Source organism: Calonectris borealis, chromosome 12 (assembly GCF_964195595.1).
Source record: "Calonectris borealis chromosome 12, bCalBor7.hap1.2, whole genome shotgun sequence".
Lineage (NCBI taxonomy): Eukaryota > Metazoa > Chordata > Aves > Procellariiformes > Procellariidae > Calonectris > Calonectris borealis.
This window is the reverse complement of record NC_134323.1, coordinates 23,202,386-23,224,336: the sequence shown is the minus strand read 5'-3', so window position 1 is coordinate 23,224,336 and position 21,951 is coordinate 23,202,386. Positions and strand designations below refer to the sequence as shown.

Here is a 21,951-nt window from a genome sequence, read left to right as displayed (position 1 = left end):
GGCAGTGGCCAGAGTTTTCTGCAGTCCCCTGTGTGACAGAAGACAGACCTCTACCAGCAGCTGCAGAAGGACCGACTATGCAGAGTGTTTTCCAAACTCCTGGTAGGCTGATTAAAATGCATTGAGGAGAGAAACGCAAAAAACTTTCCACTTTAGTCTCTCGTATCTTGGAGCCAAAAGGCAAGAAGGCCTTTTATTTGCTTCTCATTGATGCCATTAATTTTCTGAGGGTTTTTTTTTCTTTTTAAAGCTTGAAAACCCAAGGTATTTCTTTAAAACTCTTTACCTGACAAAACATAGAGCTTTCCTACACTGAAGCCCTACAGGAAACATATACTGTCAGCCAAATGGTGGGATGAGATGAGCCTCAGCTCTTCCTCACTGTGGAATTACGGCATGCTTAACTCACACTAATCCAAAAAGGAACAGTAACCAGATTTTAATAAACTAGCAATTTCCACTAGCAGTGCACTTTGCGAAAGGAAACAGGGCGGTTCTAAAACAATCCTTTTCTAGTACATAATTGAAGCTTCCAGCTACCAGCTGTTTGACAATTTACTGAGCTGGAGCTTGTGTCTCAATGACCATCTAATAAGCACCGGTGTGCCAGCTCCTCACCTATCTGTCCTGCTCCTTCTTCAGTCCATCCGCGTGTCCGCTCTCTACAACATCCCATAGCAATAAGATCCACATGTAAATGATATGCTCTACAAAAAAAGTGGGTTTTTTCCCATCTTAAAGGGTTGCTAATTGTACCAAATGCTCCTTATTTTTTGTGCTAGGAGGGCCCCTCACTACAAGAAGGACATTGAGGTGCTGGAGCGTGTCCAGAGAAGGGCAACGAGGCTGGTGAAGGGTCTGGAGCACAAGTTTGATGAGAAGCGGCTGAGGGAACTGGGGTGTTTAGTCTGGAGAAGAGGAGGCTGAGGGGAGACCTCATCGCGCTCTACAACTGCCTGAAAGGAGGTTGTAGCGAGGTGGGGGTCGGTCTCTTCTCCCAAGTAACGAGCGATAGGACGAGAGGAAATGGCCTCAAGTTGCGCCAAGGGAGGTTTAGACTGGACATTAGGAACAATTTCTTCACCGAAAGAGCGGTCAGGCCTTGGAACAGGCTGCCCAGGGAAGTGGTGGAGTCACCATCCCTGGAAGTATTTAAAAGACGTCTAGATGAGGCCCGTAGGGACATGGTGTAGTCGGCATGGTGGTGTTGGGTTGACGGTTGGACTCGATGATCTTAGAGGTCTTTTCCAACCTTAATGATTCTATGATTCTATGAAAAGGTGAGCAACTGCTGCCTATTCACCTCCTCTGCTCCATTCTGGATTCGTGTGTCAAGCTAACTCCAAAGTCTATTTAGTGTCTTCACACAGGTCATTCCAGCCAGCTATCATCCCTGACACTTCCTCTGGGCTTCTAGTTTTTTTAATCCTTCCTAAAGTGAGCTAAATTGAACACAATATTCAACAACTGGGCAAATTAAGGATTTACAGTTCCCATGTTTTACCCTTGCCTTTCTGTTTGCCACTGATCATTGAGTTAATGTTTTCAAAGAGATTGGGAATGATTCCACACCTCACTCGCAGGAAGAGCAATTTTAACCCTCTTCTGCCTTCTCCCCCCCACCCCCTTTTTTTTTTTGGGCATGATAGGGGGAGCAGGGAGAGAAGCCCAGACATCCACGTTAGGGCTTCCATCCATTCCTCTAACACTCTGCGACACCAAATTTCATCTATCATCTCCTGTGAAAGCACTTAGTGTTGTAAAGTTCTTCTGCAACTGTCATCCAGCTTTACGTCTAAGCAGTCTACATATTTTTACCTTATAGCAGATTTTTAAGCTTGCTTTTTACTCCATTTTTGAATCACTTACAAACACAGAAAAAACCCACGTACCTTTCTAATCTTTTTTCTCCATTGTGGAAAGTTAGTTTTTATTTTACTTTTTACTTCTCATCCTTCACCTTGCTATCAATTCACAGACCTCTTCCCCCAGTGACAATAACCACATCTTTGCTTAACAGCTGTTCATGAAGAATTTTGGCAAAGACTCTGGAAAACCCACGGCCCGTATGAACCAAACCAGCCCTGCCTGTAGGCTGGCTGACTCCTTCAAATAACTAGCAGTGCTGGGAGAACCCTTCTCTTCCAAAAGTCTGTTTTTTCCTCTTTCTGATCCATGTGCCTACCAAGACTCTTCTTATTACAGTTCCTATCAACTTGCTGACTTAATGCTTTGTAGCTTCTGGCATGCATTACTGCCAGGAGTCTGCCATTTCATGCACAGGTTCCTGCAAAACTCTTTAGTCCTGGCAACCCCAGTGACTTCTTCCTTCACTGGTACCTCTGTCTGAGACCACCTCTTGGGTGTATCCTATGTAAAGTGGCATCCTTCAGTTCTCTGAAACACAGGCAAGAAGAATTCACTCCTCCTTCCCCTCCCCATACTGTGGTCCTTCTTCCCTTTTCCTTTTTCTACCTTCCCTTGAAATACTTTCCTATTTAATCATGTTGGACTTTCTGTGGACTCTGGCAGGGTTTCCCCCTGCTCCGATTTCAGATTTTTCTCGTGGGTAGTATACATTTAATACAAGCACCTAATGTGGTTTTAAGTAAACCCTCTGTGACCTGCGCACATCACACCCTTTTAATTTCTCCAACAGTAGCTCACCCATTTGCATGTAGTTTTAACTTCAAAGCTAGATACTATTATGGTAAATGCTCTTTTTGCCTGTTTCTATCATGGAAGGATATTGAATTTGAATGCATTATCATCACCATTCAGTAACTACATCTCATACAATATTCCAGGCATCATCTGGGATTAAAACCTTCTTGGGATTTTCCAACAAGTTTCTTCAAGTTGACACTTAGAGCCTCTAGAAGTCACTGCATCACACGCTGCCATGAGGCTTTACCCCATTTGCAGAGTGGCTAAAAAAAGCGTCTCCTATTGCACTTTCTACATTGCAGGCTGTTGAATTTCCCCTAGCACATCACAGCCATTGTCCTGGTCCGGTAGCTGGTGATACAGCCTTGTAGACTCTTCTTAATTGTGTGAAGTAAATCACTGCTGGGGATTCTATGGTATTTTACTGGAGTCAAGTAAGTTAATGCACACTGTCACCCCAACTCCTCTGTCACTCCTACATGTGTGTCACACTGCAGTGTCCTTGGGGTTACCTTCCTTTCCACCAGCTTTCTCAGCTGCCTATTTGACCAGTATCTTCATCTAAGACCAACAGCCCCGGCATAGTTCTTCGATTAACACCGCATAGAACATATGCTTTTGGTTTTGGTCTATCTCATGTATTGTACTTAACCAGAACTGCAAAGATTGGCTCCCAAACCCCAGCACCTTACTGCAGTTACTCCAGCTCAGCCTCTCCGCTCCCAAAAGAGACGCACACACCCCTGCTGTGCCTGCGGGAGAGGCAGGATGAGACACGCTGCTCTGCAGCGGAACTGGGAAATCCCACCACCTCCTGCTGGGTTTGTAGCTGCACCTCCTGCTTTCCTTCTCACAGGTCATCTTCCTTTCTTTCCAACTCAGCACAGATCCACAAAGTTTCACCACTCTAGTATCTTGAGTACTGATATTAAGGGGTTGTTTTCCTGCACACTCTGCATCTCCTAGTTAACAAAGAACTTCTATGCAGGGCATCATGTAACCCCAACCCTCTCCTTCAGACTCCCTATTCCCTAAAAAAGTTAACTCAGCACTTGCAGAGACTGAAAAGGAAGACACTGAATGAACTCATTGAATGCACTCATTTGGCAGTCTGGCCAGCAATGTGTTTCTTCAGTAGTTCTTTGTTTAAACTTCTTCTGAGTTGCAGGTTTTGAACTAGAGATTTTCAGGAAGTTGTAGGAAACGTCCAAAATTGGCTCTTGCTCGAGCACATCAATTCCTTCTGGAAATTCCACCTGTGCAATAGATGCCAGGAACTGCGTCGTGCCCGACCTCTTCCAGATGGGGGGAACACTGCTCTGCTTCAAGTCTGGCCTAGTCCTCTGCGGTCACGAGGAGACAAGACTTAGCTTCTGCTACAGTAAGCCTGCACTTGTGAAGAGTTTGCAGAGTCTCTGCCTCTGCTTACAACTACCAGTACAACTCAACCTCAGTCTCACTATATTCATCAGGCTGTCCTAGCTAAGAGACGAAGGGTCTTCAAACCCATCATCTATCTCAAGCCAGTACATCCACCTCAAAAATATAAGCACACACATTTACAACGGTACTTTTGCTTTCCAGGTAGTTTCTCAGAATATAAAAACCACCAACCGCACCAAGGAGATAAGTAGTCATGGTGAGAGGCACAGGTACCACGTTCCCCCAGCAAGTGCAAGATTTCCAGTTGAGTCGCAAGATTTTAGGGGGACAGCAGGGATTCAGGGAGAAGATAAGAACAAAGGGAAGATTACCAGACCCTTCCAGTTTCTTGTTGTAAGCAAGGACCCCACTGCGGCATCCCTGCCCCCTCATTACTGACGTGGGAAGAGATCTGATGCAAGCTATTGCAATGTGCAGGACGAAGATGGCAGCAGCAGATCAGACCTTCTCCTCTGGCACTGGAAGCATTGCAGAAGACTAAAAGGTTCACCAGACTACGGGCTAACAAAGTCTCCAGATCACATTTTTTGGCAGCAAGTAGCACTAACAGAAGTGGCTCTTGGGCAATGCAAGCAGCCAATAACATGCGATTTAAGAGAAAAATGGCAAAAAAGCAGAATAAGGAGGATTGTGTGTGATAAGCCTAGTATGCGCTCTCACCCAACAGCATCTGGAGAGGATTTTCTCCAGCAGGCAGGGAAGAACTCGATTACATCCAGTTAACTGTGCTCTAAACTGATTATGCATGTGCCAGGCTAATGGATTACATTAGCAAGAGGAAAAATAACATCCAATCAATCTCAATTTACTGCAGACCACACCAAGGCCTGAGAGAAGAGAAACCATTCTGTGAACTACCCCCACTCCTGCTGCATCTTTTCAGCTATCAAAAGAGACATGGCATTACCACCACTCTGAAGACTGGAAGAATTGCACTGAAGCTTGCCTGATCCATAGAGAGGTTTTTCCATGAAGTCAAACACCGATTCCAGATACGCTGGAGCGAGACGCTGTGAATCCAGCTGCCCGCTGTCCCCTGCTACAGGCTTTTTATAAGCATACTAGAAAGCTAATATATGGACCATACAGCAGACTTCATTACTCTGAAATGTGTTATTCTCCATCTGGTGTTTCACTGCTTTCGCATCAGAAGCGACACACGGCTATAACAACTCTGAGAACTGCCCAGGCTTCTTACGAACCTGAAAATTGACAATTCCTCTTTGCCTGCCTGAGGAAAGCGTTTCAGGAATCTATTACAAGCATCTACAGCTGTCCCCCAGTCTGACTTTGATGGGTTTTTTTTCTCCTTTCTTCTCCCCCCTCCCACCTCGCCCCGACTGAGAGAATTTTAGTGCCCCAATTGCTTCTTCCCCAGTAGAAACCCCTATAGATGAAGGGTCTAGATAAAGAATTTTTAAACTTTTGCAATGTATAGTTGAGAGAACAATATTATGTGTTAAAACTCGTAATAGAGCTTTCGAAAAACTCTTTTGTACCCCAAACTGAATTCCACAGACAGAGGAGATTCAATTCCTCAGCTCACTTTTTAAAGTCTCACTGGGACTCTCCTGCCCCCAGTTTCCAAGCTGATTTTACTCTCTCAGGTCTTCTGCACATCTGAGAGCAGAGGCGTATGTGTAGACCTGACCATTTTTAGAGCCAGACTCTGCTGTGTTATGCTGGATCCCAGCTGATGATGGTAACAGCAACTGTCACAGCAGTCTTGGCCTCAATAGCGAGCTCAGCAGAAACCACAGTTCAAGGTAAACCTTCTGTCATGCTCCTGGTTGTCTCCTTCACCTCAGAATTTGCTGGAACTGCTCATCCCAGGAAAATCCAGGAGTTTTGAAATCTAATGTGTCTGCACTGTGACACGGGTGGACTACTGTACAGTTCAATGTCAAGTTTTAAATTCCCATTACATAAATAAAAATATTCAAAGAAATAATGAAGAAGCACAAAATACAGTCTGCGTGTATATATACTTATACATAAAAAAAATATCTCACCACATTTGGAGGAAAGCAGGAAGAAAAGGATGAGGACAGAAAGAATATAAAAAAACCTGAGAGAAATGAGAAGACAATGAGTGGGATAACTCGTTGAATGGAAGGTATGCGGCTGCTTAGATTTATGGCAATTCGTACCTGATTGTTCATACTAAAGCCATTATGGGATGATTAGAGAAAAAGGTGAAGCTTTAAGTCCAGTGAAAATCAATAGAAACGTCTGGAGCAATTCTGCTGCACGAGTGAAAGGACTATTTACTGTATCCGGAGCTCCTCTTGGGTTACAGCCCACAGGGTTCAGGCCAGCAAGGGGAGGGGATTGTGAACGGGAGAAATAAGTCAGAAAGAGAAGATGGTTATAAAGAAGACACAAAATGAGGGAGGAGGGGGTGAAGAGTAAAGTAAACAAGATGGCAGTCATAGGCCAAATACTGCCATGGATGAAAACCTGCAATGCCTCCAAATACAGTCTGTCCATATGCACCATCAAACACATGCACGTGTATACGGGCTTCTCTTCCAGTCTTTTCCTTTTTCCAGCCTCAAGCAACACTTTGCTTACAGACCCCAGCATTAACATACACAGAGCATAAAAGCACAGAGACAGCAGCCCCTCCTCCTCCGTCCCTCCCCACTCCATCCGCCCAGCCTTCTCAATGCCAGGACAAACACACTTCTCCGACAACAGTAAAAGCCTTCAAGTGCTCATGAAGAATCTTGTATGGGTTAACAAACTGCCTTATGGAAAAGAGCCAACAGAAGTGTGGCAAATACCATCTCACACAATGTTTTCAACAGTGACTGTTGAATTTTTGTGCAAAAGTATCATTTAACACATATGCAGTGCTATAAGACATGCAAGCCCCCATTAAAGTGTGAACACCCACTGGCCTAATGCTTTAACAACCACAGTTGCTATCAGAACGCAGGTCGAAGAGCTGTACCATGCATGTGAGACTGGGTCCTGCTGGAGAGATCTGAGCAGCTCGTCTCCAAAGGATCCCAATCCACTGCGGTTCAAAATAGATTTTCCGTTGTTCCAGCACTTGGGCAATGAAGGAAGATGAAGCAAAGCCAACCCTTACCTTATAGAGCTTCAGGCTGGCCTCGTGCCTCGAGTTCACTGTGTGAAGACGCAGCTTCTCTAGACTGTTGGTGTAGTAGTCGCAAGCATTGCATTTCAGATGTACTGGATTCCCAATGGCCACACACTTCAGCCTCCACTCATTGGCCTTGCCACCCTCCTTGATATGTGCTACCAGCTGGTATTTCTGCACATGTTTGTCCGTCTTACAGTGGAGTTGGAAGTTTGCCTTGAGCTGTGTGTTGTAGCGGCACAACTTGCACTGGTATGAGTCCCCCATCACTGCCTTCCACTCGTCTTCAGGGAGGCTACGCTCCACGTTCATGTGGAGGCCCAGCATGTCCAAATTATCTGTAGTGAACTTGTTGCACACAGCACACTGGAAGAGCTTCAGCGATGGGTCATTTGTTTGCGTGAAACTCTCACCCAAGTTCATTAGCTCCTCAGACACCAGCTGTCCACCACCTAACCGCATGTCCAGGGGGATCTCTCCACCCACTGCACGGAGGAAAAAGGGGAGAAAGAGGTCAGAAAAGCTGAATTCTTTACTTGCCAGAAGAGCAGCACAGAGCAGAACATACGCGGCTCTCAGCGCAACTCTTGCACCCACCAAATGCACAACGAAAGCCAAGCACAGCTGTCCCTTCGCTTATTCCTCTGGCTGCTGGTCAGTACCATATCCAAAGAAAAAAGCAATCGCAGCGGGCATGTAAGGCTGGACAAGGACTGCAATAGCCCTTGCTACCCATCCTCTGAAGAGGAAGTATCCAACCCTCTGCCCATGAAAGATCACAAGAAAATACCTACAAAGTTTTAGAGGACAAAGAATTCCTTAGTATCGCACTGAAAGTCTCCGTGGCCATTTCAAGAACAATGCAATACTTTACCCAGTTTTTTCTTCCCTACCTGAAGAAGCAATAAATGTTACCTCATTTGTACCTGAGCACAGTCCCTGCCAAATAAAAAAAGGTCAACAGTCACAAGTCCAAGTGATGGGAGCATTACAGTTGGGTCACCACACTGCCATCAGAAGCAGGCAACAGTGCAGAACATGGCAAGTACAAAAAACAATCTGAAGAGTGCCACTCCTGCACTATTAGATCTCATCTCTTGTCCAAGAGTTCAAAATGGTGGACAGTCTTCTAAAAACAGTGTTGACAGACGCTTTGTATGCCCAAGAAAAAGACAACCACTATTCATTATCAGAGTGCAAGAGCATGTCAAGGAAAGTCAGCAGGACGCTTACTGTCTTTGTGTCACATCTACTCTTCAAACCAAGAGCTGAACTCTATTCACTTACAGTAAATGAATGCAGCAAGCTCTTATTTACATCAGAGCACTTTGAAGATGTGGACAGAGAGACTTTCTTTTTTGAATATTAACTTTTTATGCCAAAGCAGAGAGACCAACCACCAGCCCCTTCTTAGGACCCTTGCTCTCCTTTTCCATTTTTAAGACATTTATGCTCCTCCTGCAGCTTTTTAGCATTTTACCTTGATCTTACGTCATAGCTCAGCTTAACAACCTTATTAAAGGAACCTTCAGGTCAACAGTTATCAGTCAATCAAAGAGAGGTATTTTATTTCCTCAACTTTTAGCTTCCTATATTTCAACCTGTTTGCTGAGAAGCAGCCAACACTGGGAAGACACTCAAAGTTCAGGCAGAACCGTTCTAACCTTTCTGAAAGCATATAACCACAGTTGGTGCAGACCACAGCTTTGGGCAGTGTTCGTGGTACTATCTTTCCTGCAGAAATGCAATACCACAATGTTCATTACAGTCCTAAGCAGGATGAACTACAGCTTACAAGACAACCTGAATGCTGAGTTTGTCAGAAGAAGAGCACCTTATTTTCATCCAGCATATCTCGTGCTCACACAGAGAAGAACTGGTTGGAGAGAGAAAGTCCCATCTGCATGCACTGCCAGGAACCTGTCTTTCCATCAAAGCAGTCAATGATCTTTTTTCTTGATCCATTCTATACCTCCCTGCCACGGCAGAAATACACCCTCTGTACAGCTACTCCTGCATACCTGCTCACTAAATATCTGAAGAGCAGGGAACCCACCACTTGCCTTCTATGGTCCATATCTCCTAATTGTAGTGATTTTTCTAAGCATCCCTTTTAGGATATATCCTGAAATCCTCTCTTTATATCAGTCTGTCCTGAACACATCATGCAGTAAAAACCCAAAAGCAGACTCTTCTGAATTACTAATATTCAACTCAAATCCAATTTTGGACTGAAGTATAAAAATGGGAAAAATCTGCTTGCACTTACAGCAAAGTTCACAGTGTGCGTATATAACTCTAACAAGCTGAGCTCATGTCAAGTGCTTATGGACACAGGAAGGGCCTCCCTCCGTAATCTTCAGCTCAAGATTTGCAACCATCAAGTGTACAATTCACAAATCATTCTCCAGGTGAGCTCATGTACATTCAAGGCCTTGTCATGCACTTTAGGATGCTTCAGTTAAAATACTTCCAACTTATCTCACAGCAACCACCCTGTGCTTCAGTAAGGAGGGGCTATGAGCTCCAAAAGGGTGCCTTCCAAGAAACCCACCACAGACGATACTGTAACTTGATACACTACAAGCTATATTAGAAATGACTGTCAATTACACCTGTTGGCAACTTGGAGCTATTGAAAATACACTAAAAAAGATTGTGTCCTTGACCTCCCAAAGATGCAAGCTGGGACACCACGGGGGCGGGGGGGAGAAGCTAATTACTTTAATTTACAGTCACTTGAGTTCCTTTGTTTTCTTTTTCATTTTTTTAGTATCTTGTATTGTTGTTCTCCCATATGGCTTTCATGTCCTTCTGGACTAATAATAAACTGTACTACAAATAGTTGAAGGAAAGGAGAACATGCATGAGACCAATGAACCAGTAATGGAGCGCATCAGTAATAACAGCATCGATGGATGGACAAGGTTAGGGAGGGCAGAGCGCAGCACGGAAAAATTAGTTTAGAGGAAAGCAGGTAAAGTGGCAGATTTCTTTTCGCATACTTTCTCAAGACACTGTGAAAAATTCTTGGCAGCAGCAAAACAACGTAGAGACAGCAGTAATTTCAGTCAGTGTCTGCCAGGCCTGAAGCGTGGCGGGGGGGCCCTCTGTTCTGTGCCAGCTCTCACCCTACAGCGCTGTTCAAACACAGTGGGAAGCACGTGCACGCTGGGCAGAGGAGGAACCTAAGAGGACCTCACCCTCTATCCCCACTCTAAGTCTAATTCTTGGACTAAATTGCATGGGGATAGGGTGTGCCCCGCACCGTGCCAAGCACAGTGCCAACACGAACTCGATGAATGCTCTTTGTCAGAAAAAATGCACTTGGTAGCTCGTTTTTAAGTGTTTTTGTCATCTGATGAGAGAAATAATCTTCTCTCTTCTTCCCCTCCAGTTTAATAATTCTCATCTGGTCAAGCCTCGAATCTTGTGTCTCATGCTGGCATCAGAGGAACTGTTTCAGCTCAGTTTCTTCAGCAGAGGAACACTGAATTCATCACAACTCTCAAAACTTGCTTACCTTTTCTTCTCAGGGCAACACAGCACATAACAAACTAACTCAACGGCTGCTTTTGAGAGCACCAGCAGCTGATCAGACCCTGTCACAAAGCCACCCACCAAACTACTCACACTCCTTACCAAACCAAGGAAAAATCTTTAGGAAACACTGTAGTAAGGATGCTTTCCACAATGAGGCCTACGCAGCAGGCGGCAGAGACAGAAGGAAGGGATTTGGCACACAGCGCCCAGCCTGCGCACGAGGGTTTTGTGGTAACGCAAACACAGTCCCTCCCTCACACGCAGACACAGTGGAAAACCCTTCAGCCTCACCTAGAGATGGAGCCATCGTTGCCATGGGATTGGTGGGATCGAGCTGGAATCCACCCATCATGAACTGTGCATCTGAGGAAGTGCTGTCCATCTTCAAGTTGGGAAGGTTCATGTTCTGCGCCAGGTAGTACTGGTAGAGCTCGGCCTCGGCGGGGGACGGCAGGCTGCCGAGGCCCAGGTGCCGGTTGTGTTGGATTTGGGACATATTTTGCTGAAGCAGCATCATATTGTGCATGTGCTTCTCACTGGTCATGTGAATACGAAGGTTTCTAGCTACGTTGGTCTCATAGTCGCACACCTCGCACCGCCACGTAGGTTTGGTTTTTGGTTTGGTGGGGGAGGGGGCCCCACAGGTGCTACCAATATTGGCTGCTGCAGCCGCCGCAGCTGCTGCAGCTGCCGCCGCCGCCCCAGCGGTGTGGCTGAAGACTTGCTCTCCCCCTCCATTCTGCAGGTTTTGCATGTTGTTGAGATGCTTGTCGGACTGCATATGAATACTGAGGTTGCCTTTGGTAGTAGTGGAGTAGTTACAGACCTCACAGCGGAAGGGCTTGTAACCACAGGTGTAGCTCTCACCCCGTGCCAGCCGCGGGTGTGGCTGTCCACTTTTGCAGTAGACACAGGAGCCACCCGGCTCAGGATGTTTCTCCTTCATGTGCGCCTCAAGCGTCTGCTGGTACTTGTAGTGCCAATTGCACTTGGGACACTTGAGTGTCTTACATGAGTTGCGAGAATGCATCATAGTCATGTGGCCACCCAGCGACCGCGAGGAGCCCAGGACCGTGTCGCACTTTGGGCACTCCACGCCGCTCCCCGAGGGGCACTCCCCACCCCCAAGTTCACAGAGGGGGCCAGCATGCTGGTGATGGGAGATGTAGCTCCCGTCCTCGCCCTCCGCGCTCTCATTTGGTTCTGGTGCTGTGGCATTGTCTTTATTGGCACTTTCATCGATAAAGTCCAGTCTCCTGCTGCCCTCTGCCACGCTGGCTCCGCCGCCCTCATTGTTAAAGCTTAAGTGATTCCTCCTGTTTGCACCATCAAAGACAAAGGAAGAAGCAGAATTAGAACTAGTAGAAGCTGCGCCCCGTGACAAGGTCTGGAGCACGTTAGGCATTAAGGGAGAGTTAGAAATGCTTTGGTTTGAGAGAGCAAGGTCCTTTTTGCTGCTGCCGCCGCCTGCCACAGCCCCAGCATCCTCCTGGGACCGGTCCTCCAGTTCGTCCTCCAACTCGCTCGGAAACAGTCCTTTGCAACCCTCATCATCCTCGTCTTCTTCCTCTTCCTCCTCCTCCTCTTCCTCCTCCTCCTCTTCCACGTCCTCCTCCTCCTCCTCCTCCACCTCCTCAACTGGCTCTGCCTTTTCTGAGAGGCTGTCCTGGTCACCCCCCTCTTGCTTCTCCCCCTCTGCCACCCCAGGGTCCTTCCCCTCTGAGGATTTGGTGGGACTGGAAGCCAGTGGGCCCAGGGGGACTGAGGTAATGGGAGTCTTCAGAGCCGAGCTGGTCAGCCCGCCCAGGTTGAGGAGCGCACCGGGGGCCAGGACGCCTGCCGGCGGTGGCTCTGCTCCACCGGCTGCCCCGGCCTGGAGGGCCTGCTCGCCTTCCATGCGAATGCCACTGAATTTACCATAAAAACTGTGTCCAGGCCCTATGAGGTTAGCTGTGGAAACGAGAGGGTGCTGAAAGGTTTTGTTTTTTGGTTCCAGAAAGCTGACAAGGGGTTCCTTGTCTTTGCCTATCCCTTGGATGATAGCGGAGATGTTCTTATTGCTAAGAATTTTCCGCTCCTCCTCACTCAGAGTCATTCGGTGGTCGTGCACCGCGTGGGTCACGAACGAGCGGACATACCCAAAGGAGAGCTTGCACAAGAAACACATCAGGATGGGCTTCCTCTTCCCATAGAGCACAAAGCCATCGAATTTGGACAGGTCCACATTGTTGGGAACATCTTTGGATACGCAGGAGCTTTTGGCAGAACCGTCGCTGTTCAGGTAATCCTTGTTGCTTTTGTGTCGCACATCGAAGACGCGGAAGCTGTGCAGGACGGGGCTGATGCCCGCCAGGGCTGAGGTATTCGGGAAGGCCTGGTCTGAGCCCTCAAACCACTTCCCGAAGGATGAGGCTATGTGGAAGGTGTTGATGATCTGTGGGTAGACGGGAGCGGCGGCGGAGGGCTCTCCCTGCTTGGGCAGAGAGTTCGGGAGCAGCGAGGAGAGAGCCCCGCTGCCGCAGGCGCCCCCGCTCTGCACCAGCTGGCTGAGGCTCTCCACGATGTAGGCCGAGCCATCCGGCTGGTAGACGATCTCGCCAGCCAGGTTCTCCACGTCGCTCTCCTCCTCCCCGTCCTCGCTGCTCTCGCTCCCGCTCTCCCCCCTCAGCGGCGGGGGCGGGCGGGCGCCGGCGCAGCGGTGCTCCATGTAGCTCTGCAGGCCAGCGAAGGAGGCGGCGCACTGGCCGCAGCTCACCTCCTTGCCGGCAGGCTCAGCGCCGGGGCCGGCCGCGGCGCTGCTCTCGGGGACGCGCTCGGGGAAAGGGACCCTCAGGCTGTCCAGGGGGCTGCGGCTCTCCGCCGCAGGCTGCTCCATGCTGCCGGCCGTATCGGGGAGGTGGGCGCTGTTGAGATCAGTCCATTGCTGGTGCTGAGGGATGCCGCACCCATTGTCCTTCCCAGGGATGACGGGCGAGTCACAGCCTTCCATGGCAGGGCCGGCACGGAGCGCTCATTGCACCCGGTACGGCTCGGACCTGCAGGCGGGGAGAGAAGGAGAAAGGCAGGTGAGTCAGGAAAGAGAGACAGTTCCCGTAAAGATGCCCCACCACAAAGGCCACCGACCCCGCTCTTCACGACCAAACAGGAGGCTGCGAGAGCTGGCGCCCCAAGATGGGCTCCAGGAACAGGCAGCCTGGCCTCGGGTAATGCACTGCTGGAAACGAGCAATGGAAATGTGATGGAAGCAGGAATGCAAGAGGCAAATCGAAGGGAACTGGAAGGTGGTGAAAACCTCCCCCAAGACCTTTCCTGAAGGGGGGCAGGAAGATTGTAGGACCTGCACTGCCCCCCAAAGCCTTAGATCTTCAGAAAACAAACAAAAAACCACACAAAAATGTAACAGAAAAGCTTTCGACAGAAACAGAGTTAAGACACTGCAACAGTGCTGGAGCTTTAAAATTTTTTACTCCGTGACTCCCTAAGCCAGATGCTGTTATTTCTGGGTGATTCCCTTCCGTTAGTGGTTCAGGGAGCACAGAACCAGAACTACCACATGTGCACCTCCATGGCAGACCATGAGACCCAGAGCAACTCACAGAGATTTCAGAGTAACAGTGTTTGGTATGCACAGGAGATTTAATTGCTGTGTTCTGGACAGAGTTTAAACAGAGAGACATCAGGAGAGAAACCAAACAGGAAATTCCAGATCTGACAAGGGTCCATCCTGGGGATCGGAAAGCAGTCAGCCCACCACGCTCCAGGAAGCTCCCAGAGATCCTGCAGGGCACAGCCTCTGTGCACAGACAGCTTCCTATCATCCCCAGAGGCAAAAGGCCGATGCAGGTCCTGGAGGAGAAGGAAGGATACCCTTCCCACTATTGCTATTCCACCAGATACGAGACCTGGAGAACTCCCACTGACTGCCAGGCAGCCAGCGAGCACGGGCTGCTGGGCATGGCTGATATCCACGGCTCCCCACCACCTCTACCCCATTTGCTGCATCCCACCAGCATCTCTTATGCTGCAAACCTAACGGGTCCGTTTGGCAGGACATGCCTTTCTAGAGGTTACAGACCTATGAAATTACGTAGTGCTACCGCTAGGATCTGGAGCATTGTAATGCAGACCACAACCAGCAGGAGATTGCCAGTTCAGCTGCAAACCTACCAAGAATCCTGTCTGCAAAGAAGCATTTCTATAGTCTGCTTCCTATAGAGAGCTCCTGTGCAAGCCACATGGGGGGAAACACCAGCAGAAATTAAAGCACTATTACCTCATCTGTAAAAGTGATTTTTAACCTGTGGTCCACAGATTTCCTTAGGCATACAGATACAAAACATCCATAAAAAAAAACTGAGGAAAAGCTACACAAGCAGAGGCCAATTTCTCCATGTTTTTACAATCTGTGAACCAAGAGACAACGAAAGACTCATGCTCTAGATCCACTGTCATCAATGGCACACAGGATTTTTTCCACAGTATTTTATCTTCTACCAACTAAACACAAGCGCCACTTTTCTTGTCAGACTATTCCAAAACTGAATACACGCTTGGATAGAGTTTTTGCTGATACTCAGTATAAGGGTTTGGGGGGGCAGGGCAGGTTTTAATTTAACAATGCTGTTACTCTTAAACTGACTCAGTGGGATTTACTCTAAATAATATATGTAAAGTTATACAAACTATTTTAAGTCTTTCTTTAAACGTCTCTCATTTACCACAGCTTTCTCAAAGCTGCTCTTACCTGAGCATCCTCCAAGTAGTTGCTGCTTCAGCTCATGAGATACTCCAAGCAGTGCGCAGTCCTGGAGCTCTGGCTAGACGAGACTATCAGTCAGGACCCCCCGCCACCCGTTTGCACACAGCAGAGTTGTGTACATACCAGCTGACACCTCGGGGGTTTAAGGTCTCTCCCTTCAAAGACTCCAGTCACATTAGCAGCCTGCTGCCGCCCTTGGTCTCTTTCAACAGAGACTATTAGTGTTTTGACAACCTACACTGCTATCTAAACATTAAATATTATAATTGTAGTTTGAAAGTATTTCCAGTACTCTGGCTCCATTTGAGTCCACGAGACACGAAGACCCTTGCGAGCTCCTGCAGAGCAGCGTGCCTGCAACACAGACCACAGCCCTTTCCCCCGCGCATCCACCTGCCCGGCACACGCTGCATGCAACTATGCCAGCGCCTGGGGACTTCGCTGTTGCACAGACATGCAACTGGTACTTGAACAACTGGGCAAAGAGAAGAAAAAGTATGAAGAGAACTGAAAATTTGCCAGAGAAGACCTAATCAGTTGCAAAGCAGGTGACACGCCACAGCAGCACTGAATGAAGTATCTGAATTCGTTCAAGCAAAAGAAAATGGAGCAACATTCAACGTTTATCTTCTTTTTCCTGGTTTCGTTACCTACCAGTTTATTTTCCCTTACTACATGAAGCCATCCATACTTTTTCTGATTTGCCTTAGGTGTTCATATTTTCCCTTTATACTGTTTCCTACATAATTATGTATATGTAATGACAGATGCACGTACTTATATGCATATCAGATGCACATACGTTTACACGCCTTCACTTCTTCCAAGCGCCTCTTCATCCACAACAATGGAAATTTATAATTTCTGTGATATTATACACTAACATTAATAACAGTGTGTTAGAATAGATACGAACCCTCTAGGCAAGAAGAGAATATCTCTCTCCCCTGTCCTCCAAATACTGCAGTTCCTTTTGAGGGTTACTCCTGCACACTCTTTGGGAATACAATCCCTAAACGCTTTTGCTTGGTAGTTATTTTACAGCTTCTGATGCCCTTTCCCCTGCCCCGGTGAGCCTCCCGCTGCAAAGGAAAGAAAAAGCTCTCCCCGCTAGCACCAGAAAGCACTCCAGCAGTTAGAGGGAGCAGGGGGATGTGTCTTCTGTCTGTCCTCACCCTGCCACCAACAGTAACGCTCCCCTACACCCAAACATTACTCTGGGATGCAGGAAGCAGAAGTGGAACAGGACAAAAGCAAGTCAAATCTCTCACACTGCTGACCATCAGATTGCGATCCTGGGCATATCTGTTTGAAGGTATCTGGGCAGGTTTTTGTCCTATTTTACTTCTGGTGAAGCTTGAGAAAAATATTTACAACTACCTGTGAAGGTAGAAAGTAATATTTCTCAAAGCGAGTGTGGCGAGGATGCCTACGGAAGGACACGGAGGCACAATGGTGTAATGATCCAAAATGTTCACACACAATATTACCTTACAGCATTTCCAATCCCCACCTTCCTTGGACCCTATGCCATGCGCAACTGTCTTTGTAGCTGCACTGGGGATAAATAGTGAGTTGACCTGCAATAAAAATAACTTGGTGCACTGAGTGGAATAAGAAAGAAGAGTACCATAATCCTGTTGCCAAAAGGCTCAGTCTTCTTAATCAGCCAGTTGTGCTTACTTCAGCTAAAATGACACTTCAACACTGCATTGTAACAGCTCTTACTTGCATCAGCTCTCTCCCACTGACCATTTGTCCTCAGCTATGTGTTTTCTTTAAATTGATCCCAGATCCTTCTGTGTTGAGGCTGCACATTCACCTTCCCACAACATAACATACTCTCTCCCTCTCAATGTTACCTTTTGCATTGACAACTGCAATCCAAACTAAATGAAAACAAATTCATATCAGGTGAAAAAAAAATGAGTAAAATAAGAAACTCCATAAGCCTCGTACTTCTGCCAAGAAGAGTTTTGAGACTTCAAAATGCAATGTGGAACAACAGCACCCCACAAATGCTTTTAGACAAAAAGCATTCCGTTTGCCAGCACAGCCAGCTCCCCAGGAAACATGCCTAGATGAGATACAGCATGAACCTGAGCATCTCCATTACCAAGAACTCTTGACTGGCAGAAAGATGCCTGACTGACAGTAGGGCCAAAAGGGTTAGCAGGGCTGATGAGGCGGGAGGGTTAACAGCCTGATTGTAAAATCAATGTAATAAATGCTTGGTAAGTTACAGGAACATGCGGGAAGAGGAGGCCGCGATTGATAAAGGACTGCGGCTTTGATGCTGCACTGGGGACTTGTTTATTGACAAGAAAGCCAATCTCTTCTCCCAGCCAGGCCAGGCAAACCTGCAAGCGCTTACCAATTAATTGGTGGGCTTTTCTGCCTTGGGTTGCTTTAACATCTCTCCCCCCACTCGCTCCAAGTTAACCAGCTCAGAAGGTGCTACTCTGAAGGAATTTTCTCTCCTCTCCCTTTCCTCAACACAGAGGAGCCCTTCCAGGGCAGGTGGAAAAACCCACAACCGAAACATGACCTGCCAGAGCCCCTGGACGCAGGCCAAGCCCCTAAGCCAACCCAAGCTTTTCTTGCCCGTTCAATTCGTAACCAGAGCTATTCCTGAAGAACAATACTGAGGGAGGAAGAAGCACAGAAATATTTGTTTCTATTTGCACAAGAACTGCAGAGATCATCCCTTTAAACTGAAAAGAGCAATACTCTCCTTAAAGCAAACCAGACTTTAAGCAGGAGTATGATGTAGTTACTAGTTCGCTATTATGGGCCTTGCATCTTCCTCCATCTCAGACCACCCCTAAGTGACCCACACAGGACAAGGAGAGCCTGTGAGGACAGACTGAACAACGCGCGCTCCACACCTCCTGTCCTCTCCCTACCCCCCGCCCTCTCCACTCTGTTTATCAGCCAGTCAATAAGAAAAGGTAGTTCTTACTTAAGGAGGCAGAAGTCAACTCGTCAGGTCGATCAGCACTCTGTCTGTAAACATGGTTTCCCGTAAAATCAATGAACTCCAGTTATAGAGAGAACAGCCCGAGCACCGGAGACTCCCTGCGCTCCCACCGCCCCAGCGGCAGGGAAGGGCTCTCCCCGTCCCTTCTCTGGCCTCGCGTCCCACCGCTGCTCCACGCGGCTCCTGCTGCCGTGCTCGCCATGCCTCCGGCACACAGCCCACCCAAGCCCCTGCTTCTTCCCTGCAGCATCGCTATATCTCGCAGCCCCTCCACGCTGATTTGGGACCTGGCTGGAGGAGGGCGGACACCGCGGGGCAGGGAGCACTGCATCAGGGCAGGAGCAGCAGCCACGGCGGTCCGGAGCTGAGCTACATCTGGACGGCACAGTGCATCCGAAAGCACCGCACTGCGTGCCCCATGCTTTCATCAAGAGTTTCTACTAACCACAGCTGGTGGTTTGCAGCCACGCTCTGTCCAGAACACAAGTGGAGTCAATCCCCGCGTCTCCCCCCATCACCTCCTTACAGCCCCCGGCCCCATCCTCACAGGGACAGACGTGCCACCTTACAGCAACGCTTCCACTGCCAAGGAGCGGCTGGTGCTAAAGCAACACCCTCCGCTCCCCTGACAAGCTGGGGGCTCCTGGGGCAGCCCCCGGCCCGTGACACCAGGCTGCTTCCTCCCCCCAGGGACACGCGGCAGCAGTGCGGGCGGCAGGGACGGGAGCGGGAGGGAGGAGGGGGTTCCTGCTGTTGCCCAGGCTTCCCGAGAATTAAATATGAACAGCCGTGCTGTGTAATTTTAAATTGTTAATTAGCACAGGGTTAATTAGGCGGCCCTTTCACAAGAGGCTGTTTGGCAGTAAACCAAGACTGGAAGCAATGAGGAAGGAGGAAAACAAAAGGAGAAAGAGACAGTGAGAAACTGTTCCCTCAGCTAATGACCCACATGGCACCATGAAAAAAAGGGTGCTGAGGACAGGGAAAAGATACAAGCAGATGCGTTACATCCACGGCCATTACCCTGGAAGACACCCAGCGAGGCACCCCTCCCCCTGCCTATTCCCACAGCCGCACGGTGGAGAGAAGTGCTCAACCCTGTAATGAGCAGGGTCTGCTCCTTCAGAGCATCCTGGCAAGCAGCAGTGGCTCACAAACTCCAGCCAGCTCTTAAGCTTTTTTGCCGTGGCTCCACAAAAGTCGCGGTTCATGCAAATGCTCACGGTCAGCAACTGAACTTGAGTGGTTCCTGTTGGAGAAAACTGCACAACGGCCTCTAAACTTTGTAAATACACACCTACCTCTTGTGCCAACAGACGCTCTATAAATCAATACCATAAATACAGGCTGAGAGACTACCCTAGATTAGCTCCAGCACAGGTGCTGGTGATTCAGAGGGGAAACAGAAAGGGACAGAAGCAAGAGGACAAAGACAGCATAAGGACTAAAGGCGGGCTTAGATGTTCTGGGCACAACCCTCCTTCCACACTCAGCCTGGCCTTTTACAACGTCCTCAGAAGGACAGAGCCTGGCAAGTGCTAATGTTCAGGTCAGGAATGTCTCAGGAATGGCATTTGATGACATTTGTTCCAGCCTAAAAACTAGGCATGGACGTACCAAAGGTGACCGAGCAGCCAATTAAACTTCATGATCCCTAGGACCAGGTATGTTCAAAGCTCCTGAGAGCAGGAAGTCTGGGAGGGCGGATGCAAGGCAATTACCATGTCCGTCTGGAGCAGTGACACAACGAACCCAGAGCATCGAAGCTTTCTGTGTCACTTCCACGCACCTGGCGTGCTACAAAGCACACTTAGGAAATTGCATATGGAAAGACATGATAAAAATCATTACCTAGGATCGAGAATTCAAAAATTAAGGAAGAAGAGAATGTATGTTGCCAAAGCAACTTTAATTTTGCTCCTATATGCATATGAATTATGATACTGTCTTTAATTACATGATCACACTCTGCCTCGCTTAGTAAGCAGGATGGTCACATAAGAGGGTAAAATAAGGTTGCATGAGCATGTTGTCACTTTATGAGATTTATATAGCAGCTGTTATCACACAAATATGTGGAAAGTAACGTCCTAGAATAGAAAGATCTTTTCAAATTTCCTAAGCAACAAGGGCTGGGTATTCCAGCTTGGTAGTAATACAGAGATAGTTTAAATTCCCAGTTTCATAAAATGCTTTTATCTTCTAACTTAAGCAGAAGATACAGATTCCAGCTCTCTTACATTCATTAAGGTGCCAGAAAGTAGTAAGAATACCTGCCAGCCCAAGGGAAGTGTTGAGGATTCTGCAGCAGGACTTGAAATATTAGGATAAAATGGTACTTATGAGCCAAAATTTAAGCATAATAGTGAATGCGGATGCACAGCTTGAAGAATGATTTCTCGTTGGGGGTTTCCATCAACATTTTACAATGTCAGGGCCTTGGGATTCCTCTTATGCAATTCCTAACAAAAAAAACCTCTGAAAATACTGATATTTATTTGCCATGTTCAACATTTTAAAGAAGAAATTATGAACTAATTTTCCTCTTTCACACAGCAAGTCATATCTTGCACCTCTCCAAGCAAGACCAGGTTGTGTTTTGGCATACAGCTGATCACAGAGGAGTTGCCTCATCAACAAACGTGGTTTGCCGAGTATTCGTAATGGGCTGTCAGTCTTGCCAAATACTGAACAAGCCTTCTTCCTCTTCTGCGGTTAGGCTTTACCAACCAAAAGCCCAAGCTCCGTTTTGACTTCTCCTAGAGTTTTCTCTGCAGACACTGCTCAGTGCCAGACTGTTGTTTCCAGCTGGACATGTGGCCACGTTCAACACCATTGCACCAGGAGTGGAATTATCAAGCCAGACCCGCCTGCTGGTGGAAGAAGGATCCAACCAACATTGACCTATGGGTTCCAACACCTGTTGACAAGAGTCCCAGGGCTGCAAGTCCTTGTGAAGTCCTGGTTTGTAATCCTGGCAAAGCCAAGAATTCATAGAATCATTTAGGTTGGAAAAGACCCTTAAGATCATCGAGTCCAACCATTAACCTAACAATGCCAAGTCCACCACCAAACCATGTCCCTAATGCCGTGTCTACACGTCTGTTAAATACCTCCAGGGGTGGTGACTTAACCACTTCCCTGCGCAGCCTGTTCCACTGCTTGACAATCCTTTCGGTGAATTCACATGCCTCCGTGGAAGCCCCTATGAATGCTGTTTGTTTTCCCTTCTGAGGGATTCTAGCCAATGGGTCTTGAAGGGCATGAGGTCCCAGAAGAGGATGAGGTAGCACAGTGGTCTACAGAAAGGAAAGATCCATCAGGCACCCGAAAAGGACAGGACGGTCTTCTCCCAGCAGGAAGACAACCACATGGAGGGCTTGCCATTGGCAGCCGACAGTGCTCCAGAACTGGCATGCTGACAACACAAACAAGCGCTGCACTGCGCAC

General features: G+C 47.9%; 1 protein-coding gene across 2 annotated transcripts in view; it reads right to left on the bottom strand.

The window, feature by feature from the left end:
* The window catches only part of ZFHX3 (zinc finger homeobox 3), a 174,945-nt gene that overhangs the window by 100,620 nt on the left and 52,374 nt on the right, over window positions 1–21,951 (bottom strand). The window contains exons 2-3 of one of the 2 annotated variants that reach the window (XM_075161724.1): window positions 11,054–13,797; window positions 7,208–7,704 (exon numbers count right to left, since the gene is read on the bottom strand). In XM_075161724.1, the coding sequence (XP_075017825.1) occupies window positions 7,208–7,704; window positions 11,054–13,751 (3,195 nt within the window). In that variant the 5' untranslated portion in view covers window positions 13,752–13,797. Of the gene's footprint in view, window positions 1–7,207; window positions 7,705–11,053; window positions 13,798–21,951 lie in introns of those variants that run through there. The other variant, XM_075161725.1, reaches the window with a different exon arrangement.